General features: G+C 39.0%; 1 protein-coding gene across 1 annotated transcript; it reads right to left on the bottom strand.

Annotated features, from left to right (window-relative positions):
• Nucleotides 1-1620: 1620 nt before the first annotated feature.
• Nucleotides 1621-17322, bottom strand: LOC120540959 (tectonic-1-like). Its single transcript, XM_039772162.1, has 14 exons — nt 16967-17322; nt 13825-13942; nt 11996-12129; nt 11277-11419; nt 10089-10184; nt 8588-8698; nt 8417-8437; nt 6337-6474; nt 5272-5391; nt 4816-4898; nt 3571-3711; nt 3124-3277; nt 2459-2590; nt 1621-2080 (listed from the first exon to the last, which is right to left on the bottom strand). Exons 1-14 carry the CDS (start codon nt 17289-17291, stop codon nt 1952-1954), a joined length of 1845 nt encoding a protein of 614 aa, XP_039628096.1. The 5' UTR covers nt 17292-17322; the 3' UTR covers nt 1621-1951.
• Nucleotides 17323-18220: the final 898 nt, after the last annotated feature.

Raw genomic sequence — 18220 nt, 5'->3', positions numbered from 1 at the left:
GAACTTCCACACCCATCATAGCAAGGGTTGAGACGGCTCCTCAACAAAAATAAATCATTTGCCGGGTTTGTACACTCGCTGAGCAAAATCTTAGGACTGCCGTACTGAGAAGGGACTCCTTTTGCTCTCACAACAGCTTCAGTTCTTTGTGATATGGATTTCCCAAGATGTTGGAAGTGTTCCTTTGACTTTCTGGTCCATATTGAAATGACATTCATGCTGCAAATCTCTCATTCCTCCAAATCCCAAAAGTGTTCTACTGGATTAAGATCTGGTGACTGTGAAGGCCGCGGAAGAAAACTGAACTCAATATCACGTTCATGTTTGAGATGACGTTTGCTTTGTGACAGGTTTTATTATCATGCTGGACGTAGCTATTAGAAGATGGGTAAATAGTGGCCATGAAGGGATGCACACGGTCAGCAATGTTACTCACGTAGGTCACTGCATTCAAGCGAAGATTGATTAGTAGTAAATGGGTCTAATGTGTGCCAAGAAAACTTTCCCCACACTATTACACTTAACACCAGATCCAGCCTTAACTGTTGGCACAAGGCTTGCTGGGTGCATGGCTTCAAATTTGAACCTGCTCTCTGTGAGCTTCTGCAGAAATCGAGATTCATCAGACCAGGCTTCAACTGTCCAGTTTTAATGAGCCTGTGCCCACTGCAACTTCAGCTTTCTGTTCTTGCCTGACATGAGTGAAACCCAATTTGCCTCTAACTTCGACGGGTTGTTCATTCTGAGACGTTTTATGTGCTCAACTCCGTTGTACAATGTGGTTATCTGAATTACCTTAGCCATTCTGTCAACTCATACCAGTCTGGCCATTGTCCTCTGACTTCTCTCATCAACAAGATGTTACTACCGCTTAGTGGATGTTTAATGCACCCTTCTACGTAAACTGTAGAGATGAGTGTGCATGAAAATCCCAGCAGATCAGCAATTCAAGAAATACTCAAAGTAGCCCCTCTGGCACCAACAATCGTGCCACAGTCAAATTTTTTTAACATTAACTAAAGCACACGTACGTGCTGCTGCCATATGATTGGTTGATTAGATAATTGCATGGATAAGCAGATGTTCCTAATTATTTGCTAAGTAAGACAAAAAAAGTGGTGTTGTCCATGCAAAGAAATTTAGAAGCAAAGTGTTTTTATCCAAGTACCAAAATGTGCAAAGAAAACCCTTAAAATGCAAAAAGAAAAGAAAGGTTTTCAGTGTATTGTTGATATGCTGTATTGTATTAATTACCACCATCTCCAATACGTTAAACCTTCAGCAGGATTTCTTTCTTGGGACTAATACTGGAAGACATTAAAAAATGAAAGTTTTACTGGTAAGTTAGGAGAAATAAGGAATCCAATTTCCAATAGGTGGCATGGTGTCACCTACGGTGCGTGGAGTTTGCATGCTGTCCCCGTGTCTGTGTGGGTTTCCTCCCACAGTCCAAAGACAAGCTGGTTAGAGTGTGTGTGTTTGTGTGTGTCCGTCCTGCGGAGGGCTGGCGCCCTGCCCAGGATTTGTTCCTGCCTTGCGCCCTATGTTGGCTGGGATTGGCTCCAGCAGACCCCCGTGGGTCTTGCAGGTTGGTTAATGGATGGATGGAATTTCCAATACTTCAAGAATACTGTATTTATTATGTTTTTGTTAATTATTTTATAAAACAATATAAACATATACAAAATGTACAAACTTTGTATGGTCCAAACATATTCTCTCCTATATTACAAATAAATATTTTTAAGTTAATCATTTTAAGAAATCTGTTTTAAAGCATGCCAGTTTGTGATCTGTGCCCCTGATGAACCAAATATATTGTAAAAAAAAATGATGTACTTCTCCCAAATGTTGACCTGGCATGCTAAACAGGAGTCTGGATGTATATGGCTTGAACCTTCCAGTGTTGAACACATTAATGAGAGTTTATGGGATATGTGTTCTGCCACATTCATACAAATGGAAAGAAGAAGTCAAAAGGCAACTTGGCATCAATCGTTGGCGGAGCTTTGTATCCTGGCTGAGCCGCAGCAGACACATCCACGAAGGAGACTGTACTGGATATCTGCAAGGTTCCTTGCTAGTGGGGAAGAACAAAAACCCAATAACAGTTACATAAATGCCAGGAGTTTCATGCTGCTCTGTAGGCACATCTTCTCTTTAAGGTGAGTAATTTTAGTTCAGCTGGCTGGACACGACTGTAGCGTATACAATTACGACCTAAATGTCTGAATTCTTATCTTGAAAGCAGATCTACATTTTGCCATTAGAGTATTCTGAGTATTTTGATACATGTAACTATTCAACGTATTCTGAAATCCTTTAAATTTGCAGAATTATTTTTAAGGCAAAAATGACTGTGTATCCATGTATCAAATTATGATATTAGAGGCATATTAACTAAATGATAATAAAAATATCTGTAAATGAGGGAAGAAATGGGGGAAAAAAAACGTACCAAAGCTGTAGAGTTTGTGGTGATCATCCGAGTTACGCTCACAATTTGAGCCTGAGGATTGACGAGGGAGCCATACTTGGTCCACTGAATCACAAGGTCCAGAGACAAGGGAATATTACAACTGAAAGAGCTCTGAAAATGAGTTAAGTGCAATATATTAGAACCTAATCACTTGCTCTCATAGTACAAATTGAATGAAACCACCTATTACACATGTGCAGTATATAAATAAGACACTAAGAGGGATAAGCCTAACATTAATTTCATTTTTTTTTTAAATTTAATTCTTTAATTCTAATTTTCTAATTTCACTGTGAAAGATATGGAGGTAATATCTATTACTAAGGATTAAATGATATGACGTGCCCAAGTAGAAAGTGAATGTGAATTACATAAAAGACACAAAGCTTAGGCTACAAGTGTTCAGATGAAGTATAAGTTCAGTTTGCTCATTTTTCATTGCTCCATATCAAGTTATTTTTTTTTCTACTCCCAAAAAAAAAAAAAAAATGAGTACATGAGTGTATATGGGTTTCAATTATTAAAACAATCTACGAGGTTTTGTGCATTTTTGGATTCTTCTGTTGCTGTGCAGTAATATCTCCCATTGGCTTTGCAGAGTAATTTATCAAGGAGTTCATTTTCAACAATTCTGATATTCTTACCGATGCAGTAGTTACTGTGTTGATCTGAACCCAGTCCAAAACATTCTGGGCCTGCGAATTTCCAAAGGAGGCGACGTAAACGGGAACATTTGACCCTATGAGGACTCTAAAGATTTGTTCAGAGACAAGACTGCAGTTGCTGATGTTGTTTATTCTGTGAAGGTGAAATTCAGAGTAGAAAACACAGTAAGTGGTGGGGATGGTTGCCTGAATTCATTTCTAATAAATCCAAAATGTTAAAGTGCTTAATGTAATGTTTAAAACAGAAATATAAAGTAATTACTGGTAAATATATTGATATTGTATTTCTTTAAGGTTACATTTTCTGAAAAATGCCATAGGTTTTATTCTTTGAACAGTTTTGAGGCCTTAAAAACAGCAATTAATAGAAAAACTGTGATGATATGTAGATTTATTTTTCAATAACATTGCTTTAAATTCCCTCACCTTAAACTGCACCCAGACGCCATATTCATTCCAAACAGAACTGGCAACCTTTCTCCTGGCAAGGCCAAGCAGTCCTGCACGCTTGAGCTCTTCATCACCGTTAGCTGTCCAAACCTGTTAGTGCTCTGAACAATGCCAGATGTGAATTGGAGTTAAACGAAAAATAATACATACTGTGCAAAATAAATATGCCTGCCTGCTAACTCACTCTTGTGCTGTGTTGCAAGTTATCCGGTCCTAATTCACCAGTCGTTTTTATTTGTTCTAATTCAAGTAGGGAGTGGCCACATAATTGGCATGAACCAATCAGAGTGCAGTTTTAGTCTGCGTTTTCAAAGCTCTCCATTTTTACCCAATCACACTACAACACCGTATCATCGTTTTCAGGCATTAAAAATACTGGGGTAGGGTGGAAGAAGGGCAAAAATTCAGGCTAAACTCTGTGTCTTAAAACATAACAGTATGGGCGTATCCAGTTGCTTAATTTATCTACTGATCAACACTCACACGAGAACTTTACTTTTGGAAATGTATTATTCTTGAATAATCCTGGTGAGGTGTTCCGGGCACGTCCAACCGGGAGGAGGCCCCGGGGAAGACCCAGGACACGCTGGAGGGGCTGTGTCTCCCGGCTGGCCTGTGAACCCCTTGGGATTCTCCCAGAAGAGCTGGAAGAAGTGGCCGGGGGGAGGGAAGTCTGGGCCTCTCTGCTTAAGCTGCTGCCCCGCGACCCGACCTCGGATAAGCGGAAGAGGATGGATGGATTATTCTTGAAACATGCTATAATCTTATATCAATATAAAAAATGTTGATACCTTTCTCAACGTATTTAAAAATGTATCTTATACTGTTAAAATTATGGGATATCATCTACTGAGTTTCATTTCAGTTTTGACACTATGTGGAGAGAGTAATGCTACAGTATCTAAAGTAAGGCTTGGTTTTAAGGTTGCCACTCTAAAACAATTCAGAAAATTATTTAAATATTTGTTCATATCTAACTGCTTGAATCAAGCATGTGTTGTGTATGTGTGGGACTTTAAAGGTACTAAGATTTAGTAATAGTTGTATTGTCACAAGTGTACAGTGAAATTCTTACCTGGTTTTGGTTGAATCACTAGCAAGCATTGCTGGTCTGTCAACTATTAAACAACAATTCAGTCTGTTCTCTAAAGTCATAATTATAAAGTATCAAATAATACCCCTTGATTAGTAAAATAAAAAAAATAAATTCTTAAAGGATATCCTGCTATTAAGGATCCAGCCAGAAGAGGGAGCCCATTGATATATCCAGGATTTCCACTTACAGGTGTAGAGGTTGTTTTTTCCTAAAACAGAAAATTTGCTCAACATTTATATCAGCATTTTTATAGACTGTAAGGCCAAAGTGAGCATATTTTCTCTATGCATTCCTGTGTTATAAATAACAATAGATTTCTAAGCAGGCATGTGATTTAAGAGCTAAGGCACTGACCTTTAAATCCCAAGTCTGCTACTTCAGCCTTTGTCCGACTGACCCTGAGCACATCCCTTAAACTGCCCGTGCTCCAACCGTTAAAAAGTACATGAGAGCAACTTTACCTAATCACTTTACAAGTACAGATGTAACAGATAGAGGTTTACTATATAAAGACACTATATAAAATAGAAATGGTTTATTATTTGTTTCTAGTAAATGTGCTGTTTAACTGTAGCCTTTACCTGCACAAATGTGACCTGAAAGGTTTGCTGCACAGGAACTGAATTGACGACCCCCAACACAATTGAAGCCTCAGCATTCACAATGGCACCTGCTTCACTGTAGATTATCACATAATGTACCTGGAAAACATTTAAACTTAGTTAAAAACATAAAAATGAACTATTTCATTTCAATGTTAAGTCAATATGGTAACAGATTAATACCCTATGTGTGCATCTGACCAACATACATCTGGCATTGTGCAGAGTGATATTAGGCTTTGGTCATGCAAATCTGTTTCAGACTTGGTGATATAAACATGTTTCAGAAATTGAGAGCCCCACTTGGTGAGTTTGCACAGTCTACCACTTCCAGTGGCTGAGCTGTTGTCGCTCTCAGATACGTCCATTTTACAAAAATAGCACTTACAGTTGAGCAGCAATTTCACATAATTACTTGTGATAAATGTGGAATTCTATGACAGTGCCACATTTAAAGTTCCTGAGCTCTTCAGACTAATAACTGCCAATATTAGTCAATGGAAATTATGTGGTTATGCGCTTGATATTATGCACTTGTTAACAATAAACAGAAAATATGGCCATGCAACTTAAAGAGGTACTTTCAGCTCAAGTCATTTAATTATTTATGGACAGGTTCAATTTATAAATAAATATTTAAAAAATTGTGGTTTTAGGAATAATCATTATCAAATGTACTAGAAAACATTACATTGTGTTGTCGCAGCAGTAAGTGTTCTCCATATACCTTTGTGAGGTGAACATATAGACACATAGACAAACCTTTATTTGTCCCCTGGGGGAAAGTTGGCCTGTTACGGAAGCTCTTTAAATAAAGCTGTACTGTGTACTGCTGTCTGAGTAAAATTTATTATTGCATCAATCAAAAGATTAAATAATGACTTGAAATTCCTTCCATATCCTCAAAGATTAAATTAGATTAAAGGACCATGTGTTGGAGTGGCACCTTTTACGCTCAGTTCTGCTGGGCTAGGCTCCAGTCCCCAAAGACTGAAAACTGGATGAAATAGCGTTGAGGGTGTTATGTAAAAATTCCATAAATACCTGTAGGACTACTTTGCTGCACACACTCCCATTTTGCAGTATTGAAGGAGCATATGAAGATGCATTTGAGACACTTGACTGGCTACGCATTCCATCCAGGGACTGCAGTGTAACGGAGCGCAACGTGATGTTAACAAGCTTAAGAGGACAAAAATTAAAGGCAGTTGTTACATTTTTTTAAAAAGGCATTAATTCTTCAACCATTTTAGTTTCAATTAATAGTAAATGACATAATTTTAATTTGTCAGTTTTGTAAGAAAACAAATAGTGTATCAGAGTACAGCATGTTAAAGCACCAACACGGTCAAGTGCATCAGAAATAGTAAAGGAGAATTAAAAGATACAGACAGTGAAATAGCGGATGCCCTAAACTTAAATTTTTCTGAGGTGTTCACAAGTGAGTAAGTGGACAACCTCAGAGTAGTAACAGGGACTACTAAGGAGGTACTAAGAGATTTGGAAATTGCAGAGGGAGAAGTGCTGCTCAGATTAAATAAGAGTAAATCAAACAAATCACCAGATAATATTTATCCTCATGTTCTTAAGGAGGCTAGTGAGTACAGATATAAACCCTTGACATATATTTTTAGTTAGTCACTGTGCACTGGTGAGATTCTGAAGAACTGGAAAATGGCAAATATCATCCCATTATATAAAAAGGGTGACCGGGCAGATCCAAGCAACTATTGGCCAGTAAGCTTAACATGCATCACTGGAAAATTAATGGAAGGAAATATTAAGGATAAGATTGAGCAACACATGGCAAGGACAGGAGTTATTAGGAACAGTCAGCGTGGGGTCAAGAAGAGGGAGGTCGAGTTTTACTAACATGCTGGAATTCTATGAGGAGGCAACAAAAGGATACGATGAAAGTGGAGCAGATGAGATTATTTATCTGGACTTTCAGAAAGCATTTCATAAGGTGCCACATGAGAGGGTGGGCATCAAATTAAAACAAGTAGGAGTTCAGCGTGATGTTTGTAGATGGATGCAGAATTGGCTCAGACACAGGAAGCAGAGGGTGATGGTGTGAGGAACCTCATCAGAACTGGCCGATGTTAAGAGTGGTGACCAGCAGGGGTCAGTGCTGGGGCCGCTGCTATTTTTAATATCTATAAATGATTTAGATAGGAATATAAGTAACAAGCTGGTTAAGTTTGCAGACAATACCAAGATAGGTGGATTAGCAGATAATTTGGAATCCGTTATATCAGACTTGGACAGCAGACAGGCTTGGGCAGATTTGTGGCTGATCAAATTTAATGTCAGTAAATGTAAAGAATTACACATAGGAAGTAAAAATGTTAGGTTTGAATACACAATGGGTGGTCGGAAAATGAAGAGTACACCTTATGAGAAGGATTTAGGAGACATAATAGAGTCTAAGCTATCAACTTCCAGTGTTCAGAAGTCATTAAGAAGGCTAACAGAATGTCAGATTATATAGCGTCTTGATGTGTGGAGTACAAGTCACAGCAGGTTCTGCTCAAGCTTTATAACGCACTGGTGAGGCCTCATCTGGAGTCCTGTGTTCAGTTTTGGTCTCCAGGCTACAAAAAGGACATAGCAGCGCTAGAAAAGGTCCAGAGAACAGTGACTAGGCTGATTCAGGGCTACAGGGGATGAGTTATGAGGAAAGATTTCAAAAGAGCTGAGCCTTAACAGTTTAAGGCAAAAGAAGATTAAGAGGTGACATGAGTAAAGTGTTTAAAATGATGAAGGGAGTTAGTCCAGTGGATCGAGACTTGTATTTTAAAATGAGCTCATCAAGAACACAGGGACACTGTTGGAAACTTGTTAAGGGGAAATTTTGCACAAACATTAGGAAGTTTTTCTTTACACAAAGAATGATAAACACTTGGAATAAGAAGTAGTATGGTAGACAGTAAGACGTTAGGGACTTTCAAAAATCGACTTGATGTTTAACTGGAAGAAACAAGTGGATAGGACTGGTGAGCTTTGCTGGGCTGAATGGCCTGTTCTCGTCTAGAGTGTTCTAATGTTCTAAAAGAGGTATAGTTTAACAATTTATATGTAATAAATGTTTACAAATATATATCCATAAATTCACAAAACTTACTGAGCTGGCAGCACCTGGAGTCTGAAATGGAAACAGAATGTAAATTTAGTACAGTAGTGTAAGATGAAACTGACATTACTGAGTTTTGATAGTTAATCATTTATACGATTAAAGAAAATTATTGAAAAGCACACAATTTTTTAAAAATATTGGTACAGAAAGGACACTTACTTGGAGAATCTGGAAGTTGGAATAGCTCGCAATGTTTACTGATGAAAGATTCGTACAATCAGTTGCCAAGCTGAACTTCACGTTACACTGAGCCTGCTGATTTTGTAAAAACCTGTCAAAACATGTCATTTTTACCAAAAAAAAATATATATATATAAAAATATATATATATATATATATATATATATCCCTTTTAAAAAGCAATACCACTTCCTGGTGATGCCGGAAAACCCTGTTATTTTACATGGAGGCAAAGACATTTGTATGCAATGCCTGTCATGCGTTTAATATAAGAGGGCTGCCCAAAACATATTGTAACACTTTGTGTACTTCAGACAAAAGTTTCTAGAAATTTCACTAGCGTGTACCACTGCCTAGAAATAAACAGCCTCAGAACAACAAATCTAGTGGATCTGTAAGCTTAATGCAATGGAAGTGACATTTGGATTCTGTTCTATTTCTGTCAACTGCACACTTAAAATAAATCACATCTTCCTCCTTTATTAAAATGTCCAGTATGGCGTGCATAATACAGTAAGAGATTAGCATGGGGCAGCATAAAATATATATATATACTTAAAGATAACAGCAATGAAACATAAGTGGGTGTCACTTAAATTATTTTAGATGGGATTTTGATGCTTCTCGTTTCTTATTAAAACTACATTTTTACATCTGTATCTTTTGTTATAAAACAAGCTACAAACTGCCTCCTTTTTACAGCCCCTGCTGTCCGGTCAGCCTCCATCGCTGCCTGATTAATAATCCAGCACCTTCCTCCATTAAACTGAATTTATTGTCTCAGTAATGCTGAACTGGAGAAAGGAAAAAACACAATAACTGGCTAAAATAATAAAAATTTCTCATCTTCCTGTGCTCTAGTGAGTGCACTGCCTATAAAAAAAATAAAATACTCCTGTCCATGTTCAGAAGTAGTCCTTCAAATAAGCTGGTGTTTTTCTCAGTCCAACAGGATATCTTTTAACTGCTGGTACTGTCTCTGCCCTGCCCCTGATCTCCAAATGTAGGCCACTGGACCCTTCTTAAGGTTCTGGCTTTGGAATGGGATTACTAACTGGTCCGTCTTCTGCATGTTCTGTTCTCTGACCTTCATCTCCAAAGAGACCAAAAAGTCATGTTGCTTCGCAGCCTGCTGTGCACTGGGTTGGTCAGGGCAGGGGGCAGATGTGGTCCTGGTGTCATTTAGCCCATTTTCTGTTTGCTCCATTACTGCCCAACATATAAAACGTTTCCATGATTTCTGGAAATTCCGAATATAATAAACAGGCTGTCTCGCGTGAGTGTGCAGGACTGTCATGGTTGCTCTTCATTTTCACTGGCTTCTCTGCCACTGTTTTCACCAGCCTCAGACTACATAAGTTCAGATGAGTTTGTAGTTACCACCTCACTAATAATAAAATGGGAGAATTTCTATCCAACACAAATATTTCGTACACGCATACAGTGAACAAAGAATCAGTAATGGAGAAGCCTCATCCTTACCTACAGGATTGCCATTAGAACACCAGGAGTTTCCAGCTGGGGCTGGAAGTGTTAAAATTCCTTTAATGCTGTTTGTTTGAATAAGATCACCATACTAAAAAAATGAAAAATATTCAATATTACAGAAGTGCCTAGCAAAAAAATAAGTACTTTCACATAATATATTGCATGTAACTTCTAAGTTTAAGTCTATAGCAGAAATCCATCCATCCATCCATTATCCAAAATGCTATATCCTAACTACATAGTCATGGGGGTCTGCCGGAGCCAATCCCAGCCAACACATGGCGCAAGGCAGGAAACAAACCCCAGGCAGGGCACCAGCCCACCGTAGGGTGGACACACACACGGGACAATTTAAAATCACCAATGCACCTAACCTGCATGTCTTTGGACTGTGGGAGGAAACCCACGCAGACACGGGGAGAACATGCAAACTCCACGCAGGAAGGACCCGAGAAGCAAACCCGGGTCTCCTAACTGTGAAACAGCAGCGCTACCCACTGCGCCGCCCTATAACAGAAATAGTTTTCCAAAAGAGAACATGTATGTTTTTACAATTAAGTTTATTTTTTAGGCTGCGCCATTTTTAACACAGCCCCTTACTACTTTGGCTAATAAATGTCAACAAGCTGAGCCACGATAAAAACAATTTTATATAAATTGTATTGAGACTCATTTCAATGAGGTGGCAGTATCCTGATGCTACCTCCAAGCTCCAGAGTTCAATGTTCTAAAAACCCCAGACACTATCTGTGTGCGTCCTGCACATTTTCCTCAGTTCTCCATGAATCTTTTCTTGTCTGAATACTCTGCTTGTCCTCCAGTGTCCCTAAGACTTACTCGTTGGGTTAATTGGCCGCTGTAAACTACCCAGGAGTAAGTGAATCTGCTGGGCTGTCTCCCAGGTCCCTGAACAGCAGACTTAATGACTACATTGGAATAATAATTTTTGAGACTATTTATATCAACAGGACCTTGAAGCCACCTGTAAAAAATTTTTAAAATGTGATGTATTCTGGAATAATCATATCTATAACAGTTTTATTAAATGCCATAAACTAAGCCCTTATTAAAGTCACAGTACTAAGTTTACATTTTGCGGCTAATGTGGAGTAAACGTTCCATCATTCATCGGTGTAATCTAATAGGCAGACAAGTGCTCAGCTGAGGACTGCTCAGTTACCTTGTAACCACTGGCTTGACTTGGAGAGGTGCTTGACGCTGTGCCCGCAGAGCTGAAGGAAGGCCCAGAGAACGTCTTTACCAAGGTATCGAAGTTTCCATTGGTTGGTATTTCAGGAGTACCAAATGACAAGCCTGCTGCATCTTTATATTAAAAAAAAGATATAATATAAATAAGTACGAGGACCGTTCAAAAAGTTTCTGCACTTTTTTTCCAACTCTATTTATTAAGAGTATCAAAAACAATTGACATCACTTTTCTACATAGTCGCCTAATGTAAGTTTCCCAGCATTGTACTTTTTAATGCCCAATTACGACTCCTCCTGACTTCACAGTTTCCAACAAAAGTATAAAAGTGTGGAAACGTTTTGAATGTCCCTTGGATTAAATTTTTAAATATTAAATTAAAAATGTACAATATGACATCTTTTTTTTCCTCCAAAGTAGATATATACTGTAAAGCACCACCAGTGGCAATGATGGAGAAAAACTGTTTGAAAGCACATCCTTTTTTTTGTTAACGTAATGCTAAGAAAACAAAATGGGGGCTTCAGACGAAAGACATTTAAACATGTGGCTATGAAGAAACTGGAAACTGGCAAAAGAAGAAGCAACTTTCAAAGTAAGTACGGGATGAAATTGTTCAGTTGATGAAGTCAACTACAAGAAAACTTTTGTATTCTGTTTGACATTGTGATTTTGGACCTGACGTTACTCACAGTTGTTTGTCTGTATGCAGAAGAAGTCGGGGTTGATCCGGTCAGTTAAAGTCGATATTCTTTGCATTGTTCCGTTCGCCGTCATGTTGAGAGAGTATATGACTGCCTTCTGGCTACAAAGCATGCTGTCCGTGCTAGGAATACAAACACAAAACTGTTACTACTTTCTAAACAGAGTCAGTCTAAATAGCGTTTTTACTGTTTGTCTTCTCATACCGGAGATCTACTCTCATCTACAAATAAATGTGGTTTTACTTATGCAGACTTTATTTCGAATCAAAAGTGAGTTTCTTTGGTACTCAACATGTGTTGAATGATCTTGTTTTTTTTTATTTTGTTACACTTAAACTTTTATGTGTTATAAAAACCCCTTGTGATGGTGTGAGTGTGGATCTGAATAGAATAGAACATAAGTAATTAACCCTAATATCATCATCATCATCTGTCCCCAAAAATCAAAATGAGGCTGAAAGGATGAAACTTTCATGACATTCCTATCCTCCACTTAGTCACATCATGGTTGAAGACTTCTAGTTTACTTCCAAAATCCTTGGCATGATGGTCGCCACCTCACAGGACAACAGCTTCAGGCTATACACTATCCATAACTCTTTTCTTTTGAGACTGGCAATGGTTCCTGGCCCAGGAAACCCTCTTTGTAATTTTAACAGTGGCTTTCCTACTGCCACTGGACCTGTCAAACCCGCAGTGTGATGTCTTCTCTTCACAGTTGAAAGTGACACTTGCTCACTTGAACCACTTGTAAGCTGTTGCCCATCATGCAAGCTGCCGATTCTCAGAAACTTGTCTGCCGATATATGTTGAGGCTTTGGATCTCCCTGACCTACTCCTGTCAGAGTTTCTTCCATTTTCCAAGTTCCTTTTCATGGTGTAGGATGCTGAACTGGCTGACACCTCTTTGCAATTTCTCTAAAGTAAAGATCTACACTTTAAAGTCATATAATAGTCTGTCTGTCTTCTTTTATTAATTCTCTTTTTATTACCATTATGGTAGCAAAATATAGTGCAGTATTGTCCAAGTGAAGCTTCAACAGGTGAAGTAACACAATTTGTATATATTATCTATATATGTAACCGTCAAATACCACTGACTCACTCATCACAAAATCTCCCGAACCATGAGGACTTGGGACTTGAAATTTGGAATGCAGGTTACCCTTGGCTCCTAGGTGCTTGCTAAGAAACGGTTTTAAAAATTTCATGGTCCAAGCACGTTCTGTGTATGTCTGTCCACTTTTCACATCTAATGTTTTGAGATCTGGTTGTTTTCTATAACTTGCTTCAACTTTCAGGTTTTTATTGCGACTTCTCTCATTGCGCTAAGTGCTAAAGTTCGCTTGTAGTACTGATGTATTTATGCAAATCCAACAAAGTGGCGGGGGCGGGGCCTTCCTCATTCACTCGCCAGCCTCTGTTTAAGTTGGTCTACATCTTGTCACGTGTTGGAGTGCACCTAGCCTCCGCTTAGTTAGCGGGACCTGTTAGTTCAGCAGACATTATCTACAGATTGTTAAGGAGTAACATCTGTCGTTTTTTGAGAGAGAGATCAGAGCTACGTGTGTTGTCAATACATCTAAACCAGGGGTGTCAAACTCAGATCCTGGAGGGCCACTGTGGCTGCAAGATAAAGAGTTCTCAATCTTAAAAGACAAGGCAAATTAAAATGAAGGCAAAAGAGGTCTGCTCTATCAGTAGCAGTAATTTATTACTAATTAAGAGTGAAAACCTGCAGCCACTGTCGCTGTCTAGGATCTCATGGACCATGACATGGAAAATAAAACAGTTCTCAAAGCAGAGGCAGCACTCACATCACTTGCTGAACTGAACAGCCGGTAAACAGCGCAAACTCTTCAGCACATCCAGGATCACAGCAGCAGTTGACGTCACACTGATTCTCCAACAAATTGCAAGGGCACAGGCTGGAAACTGAAATGAGAAATACAATTACATTATGTTTTGGGGGTATCAAGATTAAATGTATTTTGTGACACTAACAAGATGACGACATATAAAATATGAATTTTCTTTTTTTCAGTACAGCAAGTCCTTGTCTCTTGTGTAAAAATACCCAAATCAAAGACAAATTACTGCCATTCTGCAATGGCTTCTGTTAGGGGTCAGCAACTGGACCTGTTGTTTTTTTTTTTTCTTTTTCTGTTTATAGGGTCACTAGGGGGGTTCCCCCTGCTTGTTTCGCTCGCCAATAAAACCCCCCCCCGGCCTGCGCTACACGCCAGCTACTTCGCATCTCTGTCACTTAATCTGTGAACAGTGGGGCTTGAAAGCACCCCAAGGAGACATTGTCGCTCCTCCAAAAACCCCTCTTAAACGGTGATATAATGGGAAACAAAGTTTTTTTTTACCTCCTCTTTGCTCAATCAGCTGCTGCTGCCGTGCCACGTGATCTGCATCTCGCACAGTGCTTTGAACATTTAAAAGCCTGTACAGCAGCTGTCCTACTCTTTGTCTTTTATTTCCAGCCCCAGGCGTGGTTAAATCTTTTGGCAAAAAGTCTCGTCTTGTAGGACGCAAGTTCTTGATATTTTTTAGTTTATAATTTTAAAAAAGGAATAAAAATCTGAAAATCTAACAACATCACATTAAAGTTTGATAAATTCTGAAAAGAATAATAGCAAACATATATATGTAGGTTTTACAATAAGCCCGATTTAAAGCGTGACAAAAAAGTGACAGAAAAAAGTCACACAAAATCGTTGCACTTTCAGGCTTAGGATTATATATATATAGAGATAGATATAGATATAGATATATATATAGATAGATGTAGATATTAGAGAGAGAGAGTAGATTATTGTCACTCAATGTCATATATGCTTACATTGGAAGATATCATTAAAAATGTTAGCTGTTATTTGTATTCTGGTAACCTTCAACCTGTGCCAATAAATTAAACCATACACTGTGCGCAACTATTAGGCAAGCGAGTATTTGCACCATATCATCATTTTGATGCATATATTCTAACTCCAAGTTGAGAAAACTTGAGTGCTTATTGGATTTAAGCATATCAGGTGATGTGTGTTTGTGTAATGAGGGAGGGTGTGGCCTAAGGAGATCAACAGCCTACTGTATATCAAGGTGTGCATCATTATAAGGCAGCTTGTTTTCCTCTGGCAAAATGGGCCAAAAAAATAGATTTAACAGACTTTGGAAAGTCAAAAATTGTAGATATTGGGGCGTGATCACAGAACCAACATTTTGTTGCAAATAGTCAACAGGGTGGCAAGAAACATTCTGAGAGAAAAAAAGACGCAAATTAACTGCCAAGGATTTGAGAAAGAATCAAACATGAAGCTACCAGGTGCCCATTATCCTCCATTGCTGTCCTACTGCAGAACTGCAACCTACCTGGAGTGCCCAGAAGTATAAGGTGTTCAGTGCTCAGAGACATAGACGACCCAGGTAAGGAAGGCTGAAACCCGACCACCACCGAACAAGACACATAAGTTGAAACGTCAAGACTAAGCCAAGAAGATCTGAAGACAGATTTTTCAAAGGTTTTATGGACTGATGAGATGAGAGTGACACTTGATGGACGAGATGGATGGGACTGTGGCTGGATCAGTAACAGGCATACAGCTCCACTTCAACTCAGACACCAGCAAGGTGTTCCACAATGACACGTGTAACCTACGTATTTTACTAAATGTGTGAAATTGCAAGATGCAGAATAATACTCGACAACTGTCTTGGCTTGAATAATGGATGCAATTGTTAAGTTTTAAGGGTTTTTGTTTTCTGGCGGTACCCGTGTCCCGTTCTTTCCAATGTAAACTGCTAGTACAGGCAAGATATTTTTGAAATATAAAGAAAACGCTGAGCATTGGAACACAATTTCACATGCCATGTTTGTCAAGAAATAACTTTGACTTGGAAAATAATGAACTGTTTCTGAGGTGAAACAGTCCAATGGAAATACTTTATTGCTACATTCAAAATAAGTATAAGGTAATAATCCGGAGGTAGGCATGAACTTCTCCAGGAGAAATTTAGATTCTAATTTTAACACAAATTTAAGCATTACTCTTCATATTTGTATATCATCTTATCCCTACTTTTTCCATCTTAGAAATTTTCCAACAATCATTGGGGTTTCTTGGTCTAAAGAATCTTGAAAAGCCTTGCGATTGTGAAGCTATACTCTCGCAGCTTGATTTAAACTTCACTTCAGAATTCACACAAAGGGGGCAACACACACTCCTGCTCTTCGATTTTATATACTTAAAACATTGCACTCTAAATACGAAGGAAGGGCCCAGGACCCAGAGGCTCTTCAATGTTTTATTAAGTAATATGGTGAAAGGAGTACATTTTGCCTTTTTTTTGGGATGTCTTTTGGGCAGGGAATGTTTAAACGAGTAGACAGAAGAGGTGGACAAAGCTCATCCGGGAGCAATGAATGAAGAAATGTGAAGATAATTTTGTTTAGTGCATAAGAGGTAAACCTGTCTGAAGGTATTTTGCGGATTAAAAGTCATTTGACCCCTGCCCTCTGGGGTCTGTGGCTGGCTATCTATCTATCTATCGTTGGAGTTGATCTTTTGTAGTGTCAAATCTGGACTGAACTCGATGGATTTTTGGTACACCACAAACTAAATCGGTTTAGGAGATTTCTCTGTTTACTCTAGTCATGTTGTCATGTCTTTTCTAACTGATATTTCTATATGGAGATCAGGTTTTCTTTTACTTTGCTCATGGGGTTCCTGGAATGAAACATAGTAATGTCATCCATTGAAGGGCCACGGAGCACCGGAATGTCGCACATTCACATGAGGATAATCTGGAATCGTGTGGAAGGATCGCCCATATTTGAACTGATTTCTAAACTAACTCAATTTAGTGGTGGCATGTGCCAGAAATGTGCAGTAAAAAGGATTTGGCTTTTAGGATCTTAAAGAAGTAAAAAGTAAATAAGTGACTCGACCCTACCGTCGGTGACAGGCGCCTGCAGGGAGCTAATCAGTGGCTGCGAAGGCGTCACGGTGGCTGCTGCACGAGGAAAACCGAGCGACGGCGATAAAGTGATCGGGGCTAAGGTAGCCGGCGCGTCCGTCGAGTAACTGCCAAAAGCGGGTTCTTCGGTTGCAGCGGTGACGCCGAACGGAAGAAGGCTGCTATTCTGTGTAGCTGCATCTTCATCCCACGACGATTCGTTGCTGCTCAGCTGACTCTCTGTTGCTGTTGTATTTAATTCTGAACATTTTACGTTTAAAAAGAAAAGAACGGAGCCCAGCAGACACAGTACGAGATCCATCGCGCCGCCGCACAAAGCTGTGTCCAGTGCGACAAAGCCACTTCCGGGGTTCTGGGAGCCGAATGTATCACAATAAAAGTCCCCGGAGAAGGGACGGGATGGTTTGTTATTGTACATACTGTAAAAAGAGCAATAATATTATTTGAAATAAAGGAAGAAGACTAATCAAACAGAACAAATAAAATGAATGCAAAGCAAAAGATAATTTAAAGATGGTAAGATCGTAAACATTCCAAGCAAACAGAAGCTTGGGACTTTTTTTTTTTAATCTAATGTGTCAGCGGAAGTAAGCGTCCTTTGCATATGTTAGTTGCCGTTGCTAAGTAACGATTCTTTGCATTAAAACTATTTTTTTTGTACAATCAATATATTAATTGTCCTTAATTATGTTTTTCGTTGATTATTAAAACAGAAATAAATATATATTTATTTGACATTCGATATATTCTACAGGCATTCAGTCCTTTTCCAACCATCTTATCCCTTTTAGGGTTTTGGCCATTCAAAGCATTCCAGGAGTGCTGCAGGGTTCAAAGCTATCGCAGGATACTGAGGCATACTATACTGTACCATGCAAATACTCTACTGATTCCTTGTTAATACAAACAATAATGAATATTAAAGCATAATGAAATAGTCAAGGGTGAACCACCTCATAATTGTTAACCGTCTCACAGAGAAAACCATACGAAAGACGTGGCTTGTATCTGTGCATGGAGCTAGCAATGGAGCTGCTGCAGCTCACCACCTTAAATCAGGTACACCCAGACTCCCGCCTTCTGTTCAAGTCACTGATGGCACTGAGAACATCTTACCGCTGACACCAACAGTCCAAAGTTGGCTCAGACACTGGAGGCAAAGGGTGATGGTCTGGGGAACCTCTTCAGAACTGGCTGATGTTAAGAGTGGTGTCCAGCACGGGTCAGCTG

This window comes from Polypterus senegalus, chromosome 12, assembly GCF_016835505.1.
Source record: "Polypterus senegalus isolate Bchr_013 chromosome 12, ASM1683550v1, whole genome shotgun sequence".
NCBI lineage: Eukaryota > Metazoa > Chordata > Cladistia > Polypteriformes > Polypteridae > Polypterus > Polypterus senegalus.
Note: the sequence above shows the minus strand (reverse complement) of the source record. Positions and strands in the feature narration are given on the sequence as shown.

Bases quoted from the DNA above. Each gene is read 5' to 3' on its own strand.
- LOC120540959 (XM_039772162.1), bottom strand. From the start codon at position 17,291: ATGGATCTCGTACTGTGTCTGCTGGGCTCCGTTCTTTTCTTTTTAAAC. The intron at 10,185-11,276 runs GTAACTGAGCAG...TCATTTTTTTAG, and splicing joins GTCAAGCCAGTGGTTACAAG to TATGGTGATCTTATTCAAAC. The intron at 8,438-8,587 runs GTAAGTGTCCTT...TTTCCATTTCAG, and splicing joins CCAACTTCCAGATTCTCCAA to ACTCCAGGTGCTGCCAGCTC.